Source organism: Globicephala melas, chromosome 4 (assembly GCF_963455315.2).
Source record: "Globicephala melas chromosome 4, mGloMel1.2, whole genome shotgun sequence".
Lineage (NCBI taxonomy): Eukaryota > Metazoa > Chordata > Mammalia > Artiodactyla > Delphinidae > Globicephala > Globicephala melas.
The window spans coordinates 72,371,976-72,393,347 of record NC_083317.1 but is presented as its reverse complement, the minus strand read 5'-3'; the positions used below and the strand labels follow the sequence as shown (position 1 = coordinate 72,393,347).

At 33.1% G+C, this 21,372-nt stretch overlaps 1 protein-coding gene across 30 annotated transcripts in view; it reads left to right on the top strand.

The window, feature by feature from the left end:
* The window catches only part of DLG1 (discs large MAGUK scaffold protein 1), a 285,801-nt gene that overhangs the window by 127,552 nt on the left and 136,877 nt on the right, over window positions 1-21,372 (top strand). For 16 of the 30 annotated variants that reach the window (XM_060298239.2, XM_060298240.1, XM_060298246.1 and 13 more), the window contains 2 exons: window positions 6,733-6,831; window positions 20,835-20,888. The exons of 6 other annotated variants lie outside the window; for them this stretch is intronic. In XM_060298239.2, the coding sequence (XP_060154222.1) occupies window positions 6,733-6,831; window positions 20,835-20,888 (153 nt within the window). The remainder of the gene's footprint in view (window positions 1-6,732; window positions 6,832-20,834; window positions 20,889-21,372) is intronic. 8 more of the 30 variants (XM_030860041.2, XM_030860031.2, XM_060298245.1 and 5 more) reach the window with 1 other exon arrangement.

Here is a 21,372-nt window from a genome sequence, read left to right as displayed (position 1 = left end):
CCGTTGTTAGTCACATGGTCAAGATTAAAAAAAAAAAACAACTAAAACTCGTTGAAGCTGATCTTATTGAGTGATATATACAAATGGAGCAGGAGAAGGATGATGGCATAAAAGTCATATTGTCTAATAAAATATATGTAAGATTTTTCAAGTTTAAAATGCTTATGGTGAATTCCTTCTTTTCTGTAATAACCCACATATAATGGTTACTGTATATTGCTGCCTCATTATTTATATTAGAGTCTTAAGTTTGCCATTTTCCAATTTAGAATCTTGTTATACAACTCCCCAGAATTTTACCATGCTCTCAATCCTGCACTGAAAATAGCCTCTTGTCTCTTCATATGTATTATCATATCTAACATCTGTGCTGTTCCTCATCACTCAACGTTCATTTGATTAGATATTATTTGTTTAGCGTGGTATTTTTGTTTCATATGAACTAAATGACTTGTTGTTCTGTAATTCTGTGTTACCTGAACTGGTTATTGGCTGTGGCTAGGAAACTGTGTGTGTTGGTACCCATTTGGTTTTGAAGACTTTCTCAGCAGTATTTGCCTTTCTTAAGGAAGAAGCAGGGGCATATGTTCTTTTTCATAGTACTTGCTCAGTGCCCTGTAGAGAGTGGGGTGGATTCAGATGGTGTACATTTTTTTAGGATTTTTAAAAAATGGTATTCAGATCCTTTAGATTATCGTATCGAAAGGAAATAGATTTAGAATAGGCTCTGAGCCAGTATTACAGTGAGGTTTAAAGGTAATATTAAAGAATTTATAGTTTATCATAAAGGGTTTTGGAGAGCAACTGCCTAATGGAGGAAATTTTTGTGCTTGGCCTTGAAATTTGATATAAGCATACAGCTTTGTCTTTTTTATGTTAAAATGGATTATTAATTAGCTAATAGCTGACCCTATTAAAGAGGCATAAAGAAACTTTTATAGGTGTTAGATATGTCTCCTACTTTGACTGTGGTGATTGTGTCACAGGTGTATGCATATGTCCAAACTCATCAAATTGTATACATTAAATATGTGCAGTTTTTGTATATCAGTTATACTTTAACACAGCTGTTTAAAAAAATTAAATAAAAAATGATAAACTTTAGACTTTCTTGTCTTTGATATTTTGGATGACTACAGCCAGTTATTTTGTAGTTTGTCACTCAATTTGGGTTTGTCTGATGTTTAATGTTCAAGTTATGCATCTTTGATAAGAATGTCACAGAAGCGATGTATTCTTATTACATCCCATCAGGTAGCATATGATTTTGATTTGTCCTGGTGAGTGATGGTAACTTTAAGATAGTGTCTGCTACATTTCTGCACTGTAATTAATAAATCTTTGTAGGGGAGATATGTGTGTGTATGTGTGTGTGTGTCTCACATTCAAACTTTCTTCCACTAGAATGAAATGGAGGGTTCATTCAGCAGCAGTGGAAGTTTTAACATTTGTTGATGTTTCTTGAATGAATTATTACTATGGTGGTTGCCAAATGATGATTTTGTAACTCCATCATTCCTTCTACATTTCTTAATGGGCATTCTGCTGTAAGGAAATGCTCTCTCTTCTCTCTGTTCATTTAATTTTTATGTAATTATATCAGTGTAGACTCGGAGTCCTGTTTAATTCAGTGGGATTTATGTCATCATTATTGTTATTTATTTTGAGTCTCAAATTATTCTCAGTCTGACTGATAAGAGCCCTTCAAGCTGACTGCCAGTGTCCTTTGTCATGCCCTCGTTATTCTTCGAGCACCTCCTTATTTTCTGGAACAGCAGAATATTCTAGGCTTATATTGTACTTGCTGGACTCTAGCACTGGAATCAGCCATTTCTCCAAAGATTCCTCTTTTGTTGTTTTTTTTTTGAATCAAAGAATGGGTATTTATAAACCAGGATCTGAATGCCAAGTATTTTCATGCTCTTGAGGTGTTACTGCTCCCAGGTCTTCTCTGTAGACAGAGCTAGGGTATATATGTACATATAAACACATGCATTTATTTCTGTATTTATATATATTGAAAACCATGCAGTCATACAGGTACCTCCAAATCTAGTCTAAAACCATAGATTTCAGGCTAATTTTCTCCCTTTCCATATTTGTGACTCTGTTCTCTGACGTGAGGAACCTTGCTTCCTTTATCCTTGGATCAAAAATCCCCTGTATATAAGCAATCTCCTGTCACTGTCGATGCTCTAGGTAGACATCCTTCCCACCCAGCTCGAGATCCAAGAGATATCCCCACCTTGTTCCACTGGGGTCCCTGTACTTCCTGCCAGACTACTACTGCTGCCACATAGATACTCCATCACACTTGGGATCCAGCAAAACACATCAGGCTGCTGCCACTACTTGCCCACATGGGATACCCTCCTCATCCTGCTCAGACTCCGCAACACCCTGCTCCAGACTGCTGCCACCCTTCCACTCCCTGTGCGCAGAGGCTCTCCTCACCCTGCTCGATTTCAACAACCTGTACTTTCCTATTCAAGAAGTCTTTGCCTACACCAAGATCCTGATATTCTATCAATACTATCTTTTAGAAACCTAATTTTTGTACATCTCTTAATTATGTCAGTAAGCCATCTGGAATTAATTTTAAGTATGGTGTAAGGGAGTGAAGAGGGTTCATTTCATTTTCCATATGTATATCCAGTTGATTTAGCAGCAGTTTTCTAAAATTATTGAAATATAGTTGTTGTACAGTATTATGTTAGTTTTGGGTGTACTAAATGATTTGATATTTACGTACATCGTGAAATGATCACCACAGTAAGTCTAGTAACCATCTCTCCCCATACAAAGTTATTATAATATTATTGACCTTATTTCTTGTGCTGTATATTACATCCCTGTGACTTATATAACTAGAGGTTTATACCTTTTAATTCCCTTCACCTCTTTCGTCCACTCTACCCCCGCCCCACTGCTTCCCTCCCTTTTGACAACCACACATTTGTTCTCTGTATCTATGAGTCTCTTTTCATTTTGTTTTGTTTGTTTTGTTTTGTAGTGAGATCATGTGGTATTTGTCTTTCTCTGAATTATTTCACTTAACATAAATTCTTTTAAAACTATCTTTTTCTCTTTGTCATAAATTAGGAGTTAGAATCTCTGGGTTTTTCAAACATTTTTAAAAAACTGTAAGTATTCCATTGAAAATTAGTTAGCATTTAAATTATTTGTTTTAAGCTCATACTATGGAATTTGAATTTTCTTTTTCTATAGGAGCAATGTATAATTGGTGACTGGAGTCCCAAGTAAGACCCACAGAGGCTTTATTCCTAATGTCCTTTTTTTGAAAAATTGTGGTAAAATATACATAACAAAATTTTACCATTTTAACCTTTCTTAGTGTACAATTAATTCAGTGTCATTAAATACATTCACAGTGTTGTGCAGCCATCACCGTTGTCCATCTCCATAATTTTTTCCGTCATCCCAAACAGGGAACTGGTTTAGACTGGGAACATTAAAAAGAAAGAAAAAAAGAAACAAAATTTAATGGCTTAAAATCTCTTTCTACAAGATATAAGAAATCCAGGTAACAATAATCTAGCATATCTTTTCCTAATTCCTTACAGGTTACCTTTTGTGAGCCTAGCTCAGTTGTAAAATGAAGGGTTAAACTTGATCCCTAGCTTCTTCAATTCTAATAGTCTTGTAAAATCATTGAAATTTGTTAACACCTTTTAGAACAATTAATGGGAAACGCATTTTCAGTTTATTTTCTAGAGAATGAGATGGTAAAAGATCATAATAATTGTTTTTCTCTTAATATGAATAGATCTTCCATCCCTCACCCAGCATTGTAGCATCACTGTGTATTCATTGTTGACAACTGGAAAAGTAGAATTCGAAATAAAGAGGCAGGGGAGAAAAACCATTCATAATTCTGCCCTCAGAGGTTTACTTTTCAAACATTTCTTTCCATTTTTTGAATAAAAGCTTTATCTTCCCTTTTTTACTTAATGTCATGTCATAGGCAGTATCCTTTATGACTTACAGGTGTTCTTACAGATTCTTGTTAACCGATGCATAATATTTAATCTTATAAAATTGTCATTATTTGCTCAGCCCTTCCAACACCTTATATTTAGGATATCCTACATTTCCCCAAGTATAAACAATGCTCAAAAGAATATAGTGAGGGGGCTTCCCTGGTAGCGCAGTGGTTGAGAGTCCGCCTGCCAATGCAGGTGGCACAGGTTTGTGCCACGGTCTGGGGGGATCCCACATGCCGCGGAGCGGCTTGGCCTGTGAGCCATGGCTGCTGAGCCTGCGCGTCCGGAGCCTGTGCTCCGCAACGGGAGAGGCCACAACAGTGAGAGGCCCACATACCGCAAAAAAAAAAAAAGAAAGAAAGAAAGAAAAAAACAAAGAATATAGTGACTGTTAAGACATTTGCTTTTTAAATTATTCCCTTAGGATAGATTTCCACAAATACTAAGTCAAAGAGTTGGAACATTTTTAAAGCTACAGATAATTACTTAGATTGCTTTTTGTAAAGTTTGTATGAAGTTATATATCCAGCAGCACTGTGAAAGGACATGTTTCCATGCATTAAAATTTGTTTGAGTTTTTTAATTGTGGTAAAATACATTTGCCATTTTAACCAGTTTTAACTGCACAATTCTGTGGCATTAATTACATTCCCAATGTTGCCCAACCATCACCACTATCTACTATTTCCAAAACCTTTTCATTATCTCAAACTTACTTTGTAACCCTTAAGCAGTAAACTCCTTATGCTCCTCTCTCCCTGGCCCCTGGTAACTTCTAGTCTATTTTTATGAATTTACCTATTCTAAATATTTCATATAAGTGGAATCACACAATATTGACCTTTTGTGTCTGGTTAATTTCACTTAGTATAATGTTTTCAAGATTCATCCATGTGTAGCATGTATCAGAATTTCATCCCTTTTTATGTCTGAATTAATATCCATTGTATAAATATACCACATCTTGTAGCTATTTATCTGTTGATGGACACTTGGATTGTTTTTACCTTTTGGCTGTTGTGAATAATGCATCATTGAACACTGGGGAAAAGTATTCAAGTCCCTCTTTTTAGTTCTTTTGAGTATTTACCTAGGAGTAGAATTGCTGGGTCATATGGTAATCCTAGGGTTAGTTTTTTGAAGAACTGCCAAACCAAATTGTTTTCCACAGTGACTGCACCATTTTGCATTCCCACCAGCAGTTTTTGAGGATTCCAGTTTCTGCACATCCTTGCCAACACTTGTTACTTTCTGTTTTTGTTTTCACTTTTTTATTACAGCATCCTAGTAGGTATGAAGTGATATATCATTGTAACTTTGATTTACATTTCCCTAATGAATGATGATGCTGAGTATACTTTCATGTGCTTATTGGTCATTTGTGTATCTTCTTTGGAGAAATGTCTGTTCAAGTCCTTTGCCTAATTTTTAATTGTCTTTCTGTGGTGAGTTGTAGGAGTTCTTTATATATTCTTCATGTTAAACTATCATCAGATGTATGATTTACAAGATTTTCTCCCATTCCATGCGTTGTCTTTCCCCTTTCTTGATAATGCCATTTGGTGCACAAAAGGTTTTAATTCTGATAAAGTCTAATTGATTTTTTTTTTTACTTATGCTTTTGATATCATATTTAAGAATCCATTGTCAAATCCAAGGTCATGAAGATTTATCCCTATGTTTTCTTCTAAAAGTTTTATGGTTTTAATGCTTATATTTAGGTCATTGATTAATTTCCAGTTAGTTTTTATATAGGATGTGTGGTAGTGGTTTAACTTTATTCTTTTGCATGTTGCTATCTGGTTGTCCCAGCACCATTATTGAAGAGATGCCATACATTTTTGATAAATCTTGATTCATTTGATTGACAGCAAAAGGTCAACATTATAATTTTATTTTGTATTTATCAATGAGGAAAAGCATAGTTTCAAGTTTGGCAATTGGTTCTTCCTGTTTTAAGTGTCTTCTAATGTACATTGTTTTCTTATAGATTTGATTTTAATGTTTTTCTTATATATGTAGTATATGTCATTGGTATAGCAAATATTTATTAATTAATCCAGTTTATAGAGATTGGGACTCGTTACAAGACACCTCTTTTGTGTTCCAGTTACACCTTTTTTTAAAATAGTAATTAAGCTTGATTGAGTATAAATATCAAAACTTCTTAGTTTAAATTATGTCACTAGAGTTCCCACTTAATGACTTTACAGGCAGGTTTAAGACAGGTTATTACAGTTCTTGACAGTAGAGGTTAACAGCACAGATTCCTTAAAATGATATAAATTCAGTTTTTAAGTCCTTTGAATCTTCTGTTTGTGGATTTATAGGCCCCAATTGCCTACCTCATGGGCTAATGAAATTACTTTTGATTCTTTGAATACAAGGAGGAAAGTAGTCAAATATATACTGAATGCTACAAAAATATTTTGTAGTCTGTCTGTGAAGTGAGTGTCTTGCCTCCCAGTGGAGGAGTATTGTTAAATCATTATCTTTTATTATTTTCATTTAAACATCTAAAGAGTAGTCACTCGTTTTAACTACAGAGTTATTAAAATTATTATTGGTGGTATAATTGAGCGTTTTCTCATTTAAGTTGAAGTAATATATTATTTTACCTATTTCAGTTATTTCTGAAAACTATAATTTATCTTTATGACAAAACTTTCTATTATGTTTCCTTTTTATTTGATATTTTTCCTGATTTTTTGTCGTTGATGATTTTTAGCCAACAGAAGCTGTACCTCCCTCTTCTCCCACTGTCCCTGTGATCCCTGTCCTGCCAGTCCCTGCTGAGAATACTGTCATCCTACCCACCATACCACAGGTTTTTATTAGTTTTCTTTTTTCTTTATAAAAATTTCATTTGTTTTTAATGTTTCATTTGTATTCTTTTCGAATCATTTTAACTATTTCTTTGTTAGATTTGGTAATTCACGTTGGGCTTCAAACGGTATTTTTAGGGAGTTAAATATCTGGGATTTAATATAAAATGGGTTAATATTTGCCATTTTATTAGGTTATCTGTGAAATAAGATACATTCTAAACTTCATCATATTGAACTGCCTTAGATTTGTTATCATGCCTTTTATATTTGTAAATCTGTTCGAAACAGTTTTTTAATTTATTTGCTTTGGGAAATTTTGTTTATTTTCTAAAGATAATAAAAATAATTGTCCTCCTGATCTTGTACTGGATGTGTCATTTTATATATAGCATTTTGTTTTCTAGTATATATTTATCTTTGGAAATACTCATCTTTCTGTCACTTGGTAGGGTAACATACTTCACATTTATTATTTAAAAACAATAGCTAATGTATATAAAGTGGGGAACTCTTCGTGGTATCTTTGTAACTTTTCTGTAAATCTAAAACTATTCTAAAATCATAAGTTCATTTTTTTAAAGTTAATGTATAACAGTCAAAAAATAAAATGAAACAATAGCCAAATGTCAGAGAATCTGAACATTTTTAGCTTTCAGAGCTTTACTTAATAGTTCCAAGGGATGGTTTATTAAGACATTAACTACCCAACCAACAGAGTCATCCAAAGTTAAAATAATGATAGTATTATTATGTATAATAATAGTGATCTTTGGTGTGAAAGATCTCAACCTCATTTAAAGTGTAAATAAATGAATCTTCAGGTATTTTTATTATTATTGATCTATAGCATAAAATCTAGTAAAAATGGTGTTTTTGCTGTGAAAACACAGTGTCAAAGTAAGTCCTATTGTGGGAAAAAATGGGTTATCAGCTGTGATTGTTCACATCTCAGTGCCCTTCCCCTCTCCTAAAAATGAAAATCAGTAAGAACATTATACAAAATAGGATTCTAGGGGAAATTATAGGTATTACACTAAAACTTCAGTCCATGTTATTATGTTACTGCTTCTATATAATCTCTGACCCTTTATGAAAATCATTAAAAGTCAAATCATTGTAAAACTACCAAGAATTGAATAGGTAAGTCCAGCTGGATATTTCCTCTGTATTGCAGAGAAGAAATTGAATTTATAAATATAATTCTACATAAGCAGCCAAAGCGTTATTGTAATAATGTAACACCTTTCCAAGTAACTAGGATTTAGTAGTACAATATTTTTTGAAGTAGGACGTTTGAAAGTTTATTTTACTCTTGCCACCTCAATTTGTCTTTTGATGTTAAAATAGTTTTCTAGAATCCTTTGAAATTTTGTAGTAGTTTCTGTTCTTATATTCAATAGGGAACCAGTCAGTCCTTCCAGTTCAGAGTTCTCTGACTTATTTACTCCAGTGTCCCTAACTTAGCATCACACTACACTTGGAAATTGTTGAGACATTGCATAGCCATGTAGTTATAAATAAAGGACTTAGAGTCAGATTGATCTGGTTTAGAATTCCAGTCCTACCACTTAACTGGCTGTGTAACTGAGCAGTTTACTTAACACTGATCTTCTCTTTACTAATCTGTAACACTGAAGATGATAGTACTTACTTGAAATGTTTTACAGTGATTGAAAGAATAAGAGTGTGTGTGTGCAGCTGGCACATGATCTTGGCTATTTGTGTTATTAGTGTTGTTTCATATTTCCTTGAGACAGTAAACCAAGGAACAAGTTAAAAAAACAAATGAACAGAAGAGGCTTATTTATACTACCTAGCTTCATTTTAGGTTTTAAATATACTTACAAAAGTCCAAAAGTAGAGTAGTTTAACCATTGATGTTGTTTATGTGAGAAGGCTGTGGGTGTGCCTCATTTTCCAGAATAAGTAAGTGTGTGCCTGAGTAATTGAGTATAACGTGCATTATAAAATTAATAAAAGTGATTAAAATATTTGTCCCCAATTGAATTTTGAAATCCACACCTAATACACAACCTGATTTTAACATTTTAAATAGGTATTTTTCTTCTAAAGATCTACTTTATATTTTAGATGCATCAGGATGTAATAGAAATAGAAACAGAAGATACAAGATTTAGATTCTAGTCCTACTTTGTGACTCAAACAAGTTACTTAACCTCTCTGAATTTCTGCTCCCATCATCTATTCAAAAGGGTGGCTGACGCCTCCCTGACTACTTCAAAGTGAGTTTGAGGACAGATAGCTAGGTAGATGATAATTTTTTTTAATATGTCTTTGATTATTTGTAGAACTTTAAACTTTCACAGTACTTTTATATTGATCATGTCATTTAAATTTTATGAAAACCCTCTGCAGTAGGAATTATCATGCTTATTACTCAGAGTGGTACAGAAAAGGATACATTGAATGACTTTTTGAAGTTGCAGAGAGAACCTGGACTTTATGGTGACACCTGACCCTTCCACTTCCTGGCCTCACCCTTGCCTGGTTGTGTGATGGTGGGGACATTACTCAGTTTCTCATAGCCTCAGTTTCTCCACATAGAAACTGAGCACATAGTAGTTGTATAACAGATGCTAGCTCTTCCTGCTGGAGATAAAATCATATAATCTCTATGATACTGGCCTATTAAATATACACCCAGAATAAATACTCTGCTTTAAAACCAGATTCTTTAGACCTCCTTTTTTACCAGTTGTGAGGAGCTATCGGGTAATTAAAGTGTTGTTGAAAATGCTTTAGAGCTAATTTTGTGTGTTTGTATGAAAGTCTCTGTTCACACGCAAACAGGTGCTTTGGAGGGATTGGTTTTTGTTCAATTATTTGTTATTGTTCCAATCATGTAGATACTAAGATGAATGTAACATTGTTCTTGTCCTCTAGGAGCCTACTTTCTGTTTATGCAAATCATAACTTAACAAATAACTCCCACATGACATGAGAGTAGTTAACGTTAGAGGTATAACCAGTATAGAACATCCTGTTGCTTCTGGATAATTCAGGTTCCACAGAACATCTGAATGTTGACTCTTAAATGATTTGATCATTAGTATAATCTAAAGCATGGTTTGATCCATTTTCATTTTACTAGTAATCTTAAATAGAATAGTATACTTGGATTGCCTTGATGAGCCTTTTTAAGCCACACACTAATATCTGACTGCAGTGCCACTGTTCTATTTGTGTTTTGGGTTTTTTTGTTGGTTTTATGTTGGTTTGTTTGTTTTTATATTATTTTCAAATCATTTCAGACTTACAGAAAGTTGCAAGAATTGTACAAAGAAATTCCATATACTTTGACCCACATCTCCCAATTGTTAATATTTTTACCTGCCACATCTGCTTTATCATTTCTGTTCTTCTGTAATTGAGTATAATGTTATTTTTTGTAAACCAGTTAAAAGGAATTTTATTCATGCCCCTCTTACCGCTAAATATTAATACTTTACAATACTAAATATTTTTCCAAAGAACAAAAATATTACCATAGTGCAGTGAGCTAAACCAGAAAATTAACATTAATATAATACTACCCACTGTAATTCTGTTTTGCCAGTTGCCCTAGTAATGTTTTTTTATTTGAAAAACAAAAAGGTACTTTGGCCCATCCAAGACCACAGTTAGTTTTCATGAGTCTACTTTAATCTGAAGTAGCTACACAATCTGTCTTTCATGTGTGTGACCTTTTACAAGGGAACAGGCTAGTCGTTTTGTAGAATATCCCGCAATTTGTGTTTTATGCATTTTAATAATTAGATTGAGGTCATATATTTGTTTTCCATTTTTTTAATTGTGATCAAATACACATAATGTAAAATTTACCACCTTAACTTTTTAAGTTTACAGTTCAGTGGTATTAAGTACATTCATATTGTTGTGCAAACATCACCATCATCCATCTGCAGAACTTGTTTCATCTTGCAAAACTGAAACACTATACCTATTAAACACTTAATTCCCCATTCCTCCCCCCCCAGGCCCTGGCAACTACCATTCTACTTTCTGTGTCTATGGTTTTGACTCAAGTACCTCATGGAAGTGAAATCATAACAGTATTTGTCTTTTTGTGGCTAGCTGATTTCACTTAGTATAATGTCCTTAAGGTTAACTGTGTTGTAGCATATGTAGCATCAGAATTTCCCTTCTTTTGAAAGCTAAATAATATCCCATTTTATGTATATATGAGACTTTGCTTATCCATTCATCTGTCAATGAACAACTTGAGTTGCTTCCACATTTTAGCTCTTGTGAATAATGCTGCTGTGAACATAGGTGTACAGACACCTCTTCAAGACCCTGCTTTCAATTCTTTTGAGTGTATACCTGAAAGTGGAATAACTAGATCACTTTGTAACTTAATTTTTAATTTTTAGGGGAACCATCATACTATTTTCCACAGTGTTATATCATTGTATATTCCCACCAGTGGAACACAATGGTTCCAATTTCTCCACATCCTCACCAACACTCCTTATATTCTCTTTTCATGATAGTAGCCAGCCTGATGGGTATGAGGTGGTATCTCATTGTAGTTTTGATTTGCAGCTCCCAAATGATTAGTGATGTTGAACATCTTTTCATATGTTTATTGGCCATTTGCATATCTTCTATGGAGAAATGTCTATTGAAGTCCTTTACCCATTTTTGAATTGCATTGCAGTTTTTTTAATTGAGAGTTTTAGGAGTTCTTTATATATTCTGGATATTAATTCCTTATCAGATATATGATTTGCAAATATTTTCTCCCATTCTGTGGATTTCCTTTTTAATTTGTGGATGGTGTCATTTAATGCACAGAACTTTTAATTTTTAGGAAGTCCAAATTGTCTACATTTTCTTCTGTTGCCTGTGCATTTGGTGTTATATCCATTGAATCACTACCAAATGTAGTGTCCTGAAGCTTTTACCCTGTGTTTTCTTCTTATAGTTTTATAGTTTTTTAGGTCTTTGATTTAGGTCATGGGTCCATTTTAAATTAATTTTTGTATATGATGTTAGGTAAGGGTCCAAATTCAGTCTTTTGCATTTGGATATCCAGTTTTCCCAGCACCATTTGTTAAAAAGACTATCTTGTCCCCATTGAATGGTCTTAGCACCCTTGTTGAAAACAATTTGACTATATATGTGAGGGTTTATTTCTGCAGTCTATTCAATTCCATCGGTGTATGTCTGTCTTTATGCCAGTACCAAACTTTTGAGTACTGTAGCTTTGTAGTAAGTTTTGAAATGAGAAAGTATGAGTCCTCCAGCTTTGTCCTTTTCAGAATTATTTTGTCTATTCAGATCCCTTGAGATTCCATATGAATTTTAGGTTGGATTTTTCTGTTTCTGCAGAAAACATTGGAATTTTGATTGGGATTGGATGAAATCTGTAAATTGCTTTGGGTAATATTGACATCTTAACAGTATTAAGATGTCATGAACAGGGAATATGTTTCCATTTATTTCTGTTGTCTTTAATTTCTTTCAGCAACGTTATAGTTTTCATTGCACAAATCTTTCACCTCATTGGCTAAGTTCATTCCAAATTATTTTATTCTTTTTGATGCTGTTATAAATGGAATTGTTTTTGTAATTTTCTTTCCAGATTGTGTATAGGAATGCAACTGATTTTTGTGTGTAGACCATATCCCGCTACTTTGCTAAGTTTATTAGTTCGAACAGGTTTTTGTGTGGTTTCTTTAGGGTTTTCTACATGTATGATCATATTATCTGAAGACATAATTTTCCTTCTTTCTCATTTGAATGTCATTTATTTTTCTTATTTGTCTAATTGACTGATTTTTAATACTGTGTTGGATAGAAGTGGTGAAAGTGGGCCAGCTTGACTTGTTCCTGATCTTAGAGGGAAAGCTTTCAGTCTTTCACCATGAAAGTATGATGTTTGCTGTAGGTTTTTCATATACGACCTTTATTATGCTGTGGTGGTTTCCTTATATTCTTAGTTTGTTAAACGTTTTTATCATGAAAGAATGTTGCATACTGTCAGATACTTCCTGCATTGATTGAGATGATCGTGTTGTTTTTTTCCTTCATTCTGTTGATGTGGTGTATTACATTGATCAGTTTTCATATGTTGAATCATCCTTGCATTCCAGGAAAAAATCCCACTTGGTCATGGTATATAATCTTCTTAATATGTTGCTGAATTCAGTTTTTGTTGAGAATTTTGGATCAATATTCATAAGGGATATTTGTCTGCAGTTTTCTTATAGTGTCCTTGCCTTTGACCTTAGTATCAGGGTAATGCTGGCTCATAGGATGAGTTAGGGAATGTACCTTCCTCTTCAATTTTTGGGCAGTTTGAGAAAAATTGATGTTAGTTCTTCAGATGTTTGGTAGAATTCACCAGGAAAGCAATCAGATTTCAAGGGCTTTTATTTGTCAGGAGATTTTTGATTACTGATTCAATCTCCTTATTAATTATAAAGTCTATTTAAATTTTCTCTTCATGATTCAGCCTTGGTAGGAGTTTGTCCATTTTGTGTAGGTTATCCAATTTGTTAGCTTACATTTGCTCATAACACTCTTATAGTCCTTTTTATTTCTGTAGAATTAGTAATAATGTTCCCACTTTCATTTCTGATTTTAGTAATTTAGTCTTCTCTCTTTTTTCCTTAGTCCATCTAACTAAAAGTTTGTCAGTTTGTTGATCTTTTCAAAAAAACAACTGTTGGTCTTTTTTCTCTATTATTTTTCTGTTCTCTATTGTACTTATCTCTGCTCTAATTTTTATTATTTCCTTCCTTGTACTAACTTTGGGTTTAGTTTGTTCTTTTTCTAGTTCCTTGATTTGTAAAGTTCGGTTTGTTGACTTGAGGTCTTTCTTGTTTTTTAAGATAAACGTGTAGTTGTAAACTTCCCCCTTATCACTGCTTTTGCTATCTCATAAGCTTTGGTATGTTGTATTTGCATTTTCATTCATCTCTTTAAGTCTTTTCCAGTTTGCTTTTCTACTTCTTTGATTCAGTGGTTAAGAGTATGTTGTTTAATTTCCACAGCTTGGTGAATTTTCTAGTTTGCTTCTATTATTGCTTACTATCTTCATCCATTTTGGCCATAAAAGATACTTTGTATGATGACTTTCTAAATCTACTGAGACTTAATTTGTGGCCTAATATATGGTATATTCTGGAAAATGACCCAAGTGCACTTGAGAAGAATGTATCCTGTTGTTGGACAGAATGTTCTAAATATGTCTGTTAGGTCAGGATGCTTTATTGTGTCGTTTAAGTCGTCTTTTTCCATACTTATCTTTTGTCTGGTTATTTTACACATTATTTTGAGTGGGCATTGAAATCTCCAACTATTATTGTAGAACTGTCTACTCTCTTTAATTCTGTCATTTTTTTGTTTCATAGATTCTGATGGTCTGTCATTAGGTACATAAATGTTAGTAATTGTTACATCTTCTTGCTGTTTTGAACCTTATATTAATATATAATGTCCTTTGTCTCTTGTAACTTTTTAAAATTTAAATTCTATTTTGTCTAATGTTAGTATAGTCACTCCTACTATCTTTTGGTTACTATTTGCATGGAATATCTTTTTCCACCTTTTCACTTTCAATCTGTTTGTGTCTTTGGATCTCAACCGAGTCTCTTGTAGACAACATAGAGTTGGGTTATGTGTTTTTATCCATTCTGCTGTTTTTGTTTTTGTTAATTGGAGAGTTTAATCAATTTACATTTAAAGTAATTACTGATAAGGAGAGACTTCTGTCATTTTGCTATTTGTTTTCTGTATTCATTATAGGTTTTTTGTACCTTATTTCCTGCATTAGTGTCTTATTTTTTGTTTGGTTGATTTTTTGGTAGTGAAATGTTTAAATTCCTTTCCCATTTCCTTTTGTGTGTATTCTTTAGCTATTTCCTCTGTGGTTACCATGGGGATTACATTTAACATCCCAAAGTTATAACACTCTAATTTGAATTTAAACCAACTTAACTTCAATAATATAAAAAAACTCTGCTCCTTTTAACAGTTCCATCCTCACCTGTTTCAGTTGTTGATATCACAGAATTACAACTTTATACATTGTATGTACAAAAACAACAATTTTTAAATGCATTCATCTTTTAAATTATGTAGAAAACAAATGTAGAATCTCAAAGCAAAGTTACTATGATACTAGCTTCTGGACTAGTAATCGATTTTAGTTATTTACTAATGTTGACTTCACTTCTGTACTAATAAGTAGCTTTTAGACTAATTTTTTAAATATAATTTAAAAAATATTAGTCTCTTAAATCATGTAGGTAACAAAAAGTGATGTTACAAAACGCTATTAAAATAATAAGAGTTTTTTTGTATTTATCCTTACCAAGGTCTTTATTTCTCCAAACACCTCAAGTTGCTGTCCTGTGTCCTTTCATTTCAACCTGCAGGATTCCCTTTAGCATTTCTTTCAGGGCCAGTCTATTGGTAATGATCTCCTTCAGCTTTTGTTTATCTGAGAATGTCTTAATTTCTCCCTGATATTTGAAGGATAGTTTTGCCAGATACAAGATTCTTGGTTGGCAGTGTTTTTCTGTTAGCACTTTGAATATACCAACCCACTGCTTCCTGACCTCCAGAATTCTGATGAAAAATCTATTAATATTATTGAGAATTCCTTGTATATTGAGTCACTTTTTTATGCTGCTTTCAAAATTCTCCCTGTCATTGTCTTTTCAGGAGTTTGATTATAATGTGTCTGAGTGTGAATCTCTTTGAGTTAATCCTACCTTGAGTTTGTTGAGCTTCTTGGATGTTTATATTCGTGTCTTTCATCAAATTTGGGAATATTTTAGCCATTATTTCTTCAGATATTTTCTCTGCCCCTTGATCTCTCTCTTCTTTTTCTTGGACTCCCACAATGTGTGTGTTGGTCCACTTAATGATGGCCCACAAGTCTCTTAGACTCTGGTCACTTTTCTTCAGTCTCTCTGTTTTCAGACTTAATAATTTACGTTGTCCTATCTTCAAGTTTTCTGATTCTTCTGCGTGTTCCAGTCTGCTCTAGTGAATTTTTCATTTCAGTTATTGTACTTTTCAGCTTCAGAATTTCCTTTTGGTTTCTCTTTAGGTTTTCTATCTCTTATCTCCATTTTGTTCATACATCATTTTCTTGACTTTGTCTACCTTGTCTTTTAGTTCTTTGGATATCTTTAAGGTGGTTCTTTTAAATCCTTTGTCTAACAGGTATGCCGCCAGCTCTTTTTCAGAGACAGTTTCTTTTTTCTTCTCTCTCTCTCCTTTGAATGGACCATATGTTCCTGTTTCTTTGCATGCCTTGTGATTTTTTTGTTGTTGAAAATTGGACGTTTGAATCTTATGATTTCTCTGGAAACCTGATTCTCCCCTTTCCTAGGGTTTGCTGGGTGTTTTGTTTTTTTGATTTCTGTAGGCTATCTCTGTGCTAAAAATCAGCCTATGGTATAACTTTCAGATCTTCGCAGATTTTTTCTATGCCTGTACCTTCCCCAGGTATACGCAGTGATTTTCTAATTTCCCTCATATATGTGGTTGCTTTTGAATATTCTAATCTTCAATGTCTGGCTTTTCCCCTTTTCAGAAGGGGAAAAAGAGGAAAATGAAATGATGGGAGGAGACACTTGCCCTTTAAATCTCCTGGGAGTCACTTCAGTCAGAGAGGGAGAGATTTATATCAATTGGAGGAGGTTCAGCAACAATGGCCACTGCCTCTTTGCACCTTCATGATCAGAAACAGCAGTAAGAGCACAGATTCCCTATGTTTGGAGAACAGGGTGTTTTTTGCTGCCCACCCCCATCCCCACTCCACCCCGGTTTGTGCCAGCTGCTCTAGGAACACTTAAGAGGGGTGGGAGTTGGGTAGCTGCTACTATGCTAAGAACTGAAATTTACTGGATTAACCACAGTTTGCCATCTAATACTTCCCCTGGGAGTTGTAAGCCTTCAATAGACTAGAATTCCAAAATAGTTACATCACACTGGCAGTTGCGTTTTTGCCAGTGCAGTTGTTATCTAGGTGGAGAGACAAAATTGTGGGACTTCTTGTGTTGCCATCTTCCCAGAATTCACCCTATTTGTTTTTACAATCACTTTAACTTACAGTGATCACTGAAGTGACAGCACTTAACTTTTAATGCAGTGTGTCTCAAATTAGAATCCAAGATGTATTCTCTGGGGTTTGGGAGTTCTGTGTTTGAAAAACATTTGTTTATAATTTAGTAGGGGAGAAAGAGACACTAAGCCAATAATACAATGAAACTTTGATACATGCTAAGAAGGAGAAATATAGTATACAGCATAAAAGCATTTTCTAAACTCCTAATTTTGGCCTGTTTTTAAATAACTGGATCTTAGAATTATTTTAACACAGAATTTTTAAGCTGTAATATTATGCTCTGAAATTGTGTAAGGATGCTGCAGTGTGTTAACAGCAGTAGACCCTATGAGGCCCTTTAATAATGAAATAAAATAGTAAAAGTTGGATGAGCAAAATTACGTTTCTTAAGTCTTGTTATTAATTCATGGGTCATATTCTTTAGGGGTTTGTTAAGTTTCTCTTTCTGGTATATCCCTGCCCCCTTACTAATCACCCCCCATTTCTAAGTGAATATAGGACTTCATTATTGTCTAAGTTGAAACATACACAATGGTATATATTATTAGTAAATAATAATGGATTAGCAATAGGTTTCTGTGGTTTACAACACATTTTTTTTTATATTACTTCACTAGGTCCTCACACAGTCCTCTTGAGTAAAGGTATATCGCTTTACAGGTGTAAAAAAATAAGTTTCAATAATACTTGTGATTTATCTGTATATTCAAAGTCGTTGAATGGTAGAGTGAGGGTAGAGAGAGATCTAGAACCATATCTTTTGATAAGTGTCACTTAAAGGTGAGGTGCAGGGAAGGGTTTTTTTTCCTTCATTTGAAATAACTTTCACATAGATTATTTGAATAATCTAACTTTCACATAGATTATGCTGTTGTTTGATTTCCTCCCTAAGCAAAGCTGATAATTCCCTGTTACCTATTCTGCTATCCCCTGTCCTAGATACAGATCCTGAGGTCTTAAACTATCCAGATTTGCTACTGTTTTTTATTTTAGTGCTCTCTACTTTAGCTATCTGAAAGTAGCAAATTCCATGGCCAAATTTTTCTCTATCTCTTGCTTCAGAAGTACCTGTTCTGGCTTTGGCGCTAGGTTATTATGTCTTTCTGAGTTGTATATCATACCCTCCAAGCCCATTGTGCTACCTCATTCCCACCACTTCCAAATTTGAGAGGAATGGAGTACTACTTTGTCAGATACCATTTCTGTATTCTGTAATATAAGAATTTAGAAAATCTCAAGTTAGTAAGGGCAAATTTTAAGGTAATGTTTTAATTCTCTACCTGCTAACACAGTCTTAAATATTTTTATCATTATTTTAGGCGGCTAAAACTTGAGGCCGTCAAGTCATGCCTCTTGAGCGTCATTTACATAGGCTCTTATTTTAGACTATATTTTGTGATATGTCTTTTTCAAATTGCTAGGTTGTCTTGTCTTGACATTAGTTTTGAATGAAATTCTTGCTTAATCCTCATTGTGAACATTCCCAGGTTTTGTTCAGTTTCAAGTCCTTTATTCCCACACTTTCCCTTCAGGTGTGATCATTCACTCATATTAATTCTAAGATACATCTACAAATAAACATTATGCATATATTAATTATCTAATCATATTCATTAAGTCAGAATTACAAATTATTTTTACTAGTCTGTATTATTCTTTATTCAGAACTGAACTTTAAAATTGAAATTAATTTTATGATGGGAATGCTAATATCTTAATAGCAACTCTAACCTATAATATTTTACAACTATATTAGTTATTAACCTCTTACAAACTGAGTACTTGACTCAATATAATTGTTTTGCTGTATATTATGAAAAACTTCAAAAATGCTCAGACATAAAGGGAGTAGTACAGTGAACTCCCATGTATACTCATCACCCAACTACAACAGTCCTCAGTTCATGTACTCTTATATGATCCATAGCCCTTCCTTCTCCTGATCTCTCATTGTCATTATTTTATTTTGAAGTAAATTTAACCCTTCATATAGTTTGGTTTGTATGTATTTCAATATCAGTTAGACTTTTTATATGACTAGAATGAAAAGATAAATTATCTACAGTGATGATGAGTTGGTGATCATGAACAGCTAGTGTTGTGATAATTTTTGTATAAGTTAGATTTTGGTAATAAACAACTTTTTCCACTATATTTTTGGTAATAAATGAGCAGAGAGAACCAAATGGTTTTCTTGCCATAATTTTTGAAGAATGTAACTTCTTTTATAACTTTAAATAGCCTTGTTCTTTCTTGTCCTCCTCTGTAATTTCGTAAGCAAAAAAAGGTGAAGTACCATTAATTTTTTAATGAATTAAAATATCAATTTGAGAAGTCTCAGTAGTCATTGGGAAATGAATAATTTCAAATGTTCATAAAATCTCAAATGTCTGTTAATTGACTTGCTTTGCTTAAATATCATTCTCACAAATAGTATTTTTACCTATTAGGTTTGCTTTTCACTGAATCATTCGAAAACAGACTATTATAGTCAAAGGTAGGACTACACATAAAGTAGTTAGTATCATGTTTATATTTAATAAAGTATTCCCTACTCATTTTGTTTGTTTGTTTTTTTCAGGGTACTTTTTATTGTTACAGGTGTACAGCGAAGTGATTCAGTTATATACATTTTTTCAGATTATTTTTCATTATAGATTATTACAAGATATTGAATATAGTTCCCTGTGCTGTACAGTAAATCCTTGTCCCTACTCATTTTTAACTTGCTGCTTTATGTAGCTGAGACGCATACTGTACAATTGTTTAAGCATGCAGTGGTGTTGTCTTTAAGCATTTTATCGTATGATCATCCAGATCTAGTACTTCGCTGAAAATAATGTAAAACATTTGAACTCTGAATATTCATTCACCTTTTAGAAAAGCCCATACACTTGGAAGAAAACGGTTATTTTGTGTATTACGTTTCTTTCATACAACCTTTTTGTGTAATTCTTTAATTAGAGTAGAAGAACTGTTAATATTTAAACACATCTCTTAAAATTTATTTGAAGGATAGTCATCTTTTTGATTCTCTGAAGATGTCATTTGACTTGGTAATTTTATACTCTTAAATATGCAGAAGAAAGATAATTTTAAGAGGAATCACATCAGTTTTCTAGTATATTCTGGTCTGTTTTTCATTTGGTATTAATTGCATTTTATTCTTTAAATTTTATTGCACCTACATAATAAACACTTTTCAACTTAAGCAGAAAGCCAAGCTTTTTTCATTCCAAACTTAATTAGACCTATGTTATTATTCTACTTGGCTTTTTTGTTTTTGTTTTTTTGGGGGTTTTTTGACCACTAGTTATTCTGTGAGTGGTCTAGAATAACACATGGAAAGCAGTAATTGCAGTTGATAACAATTGAGGGCTTTTACGTTGAGTGTGTTTCCAGTATTCTAAAAGTTTGCGATTGATTTCTTTGAATGGCTTTTTTTTTTTAATTCCAGTATTTAAACACAGTTCAGTGTGGGACAGAATTTTTTTTCTGGGTGATAAAATGATTGGAATCTTCATGGGATCCTTGAGACTAGAAAAGCAAATGATTTCTAACCAATTTGGGAAGAGTTGTTTGTTACGCTAGAGAATATTTGTGGATTTTTTGAGAAGGCTGGTGAACTTCTTTGCAAATCTTAAGAAAATTGTGTCTGTTTTAGCAGAAATAAGAACTTATTTCTCAAAAGCAAATATAACAACTGCCTATACCTAAATCTTTCCATTGGTGCTAGAAACTGGATACATAGTTTAACGTATGAAAAGTTCATATAAAATTATACTTAAAGAAATAGGAAATCTTTTATATGCTTCTAACATTTGTGAACATTATTATGTAATGTGTCAATTTTCCTGTTAAGCCTAATACATTTACAATTCTTTCTCTAAGGCAAATCCTCCTCCAGTACTGGTCAACACAGATAGCTTGGAAACATCAACTTATGTAAGTTCCATTCATTGCCATATTTAAATAATTCTGTTTTCCCTTTTGTAGGTTTTGATATACAAAACTCACAGCATTATTTTCTCTAATACATTGTACTTACAGTGTTCTGTTACTAAGCTGTAATTGTTAAAGTAAATGAAGCAGTACCATCCTTTTTTGGTTGTTCTTTTTCTATACTCTTGCAAAGCAGAAATGTTGAAATGAGAAATTTTATTTTTAAATTAAAATGAATAACTTTCGCTATCTGACCAATGGTCATTTACACAATGCCATATATTTAAAGAGTCATTTTTGAAGTCTAATTGAGTGACTAGATTTTTAGTGACCAGGTTTATAGGTGTTCACATATTAAAATAATTAGTTATAACTTTATAACTTTAAATTTATTAGTGCTTCTCTCTAAACTTCTTTTGTTAAAAAGCCTTCTTTCTCCTAAAGATAAATAGCCAGAACAGCAGAATCTAACATTTTTCACCCCAAC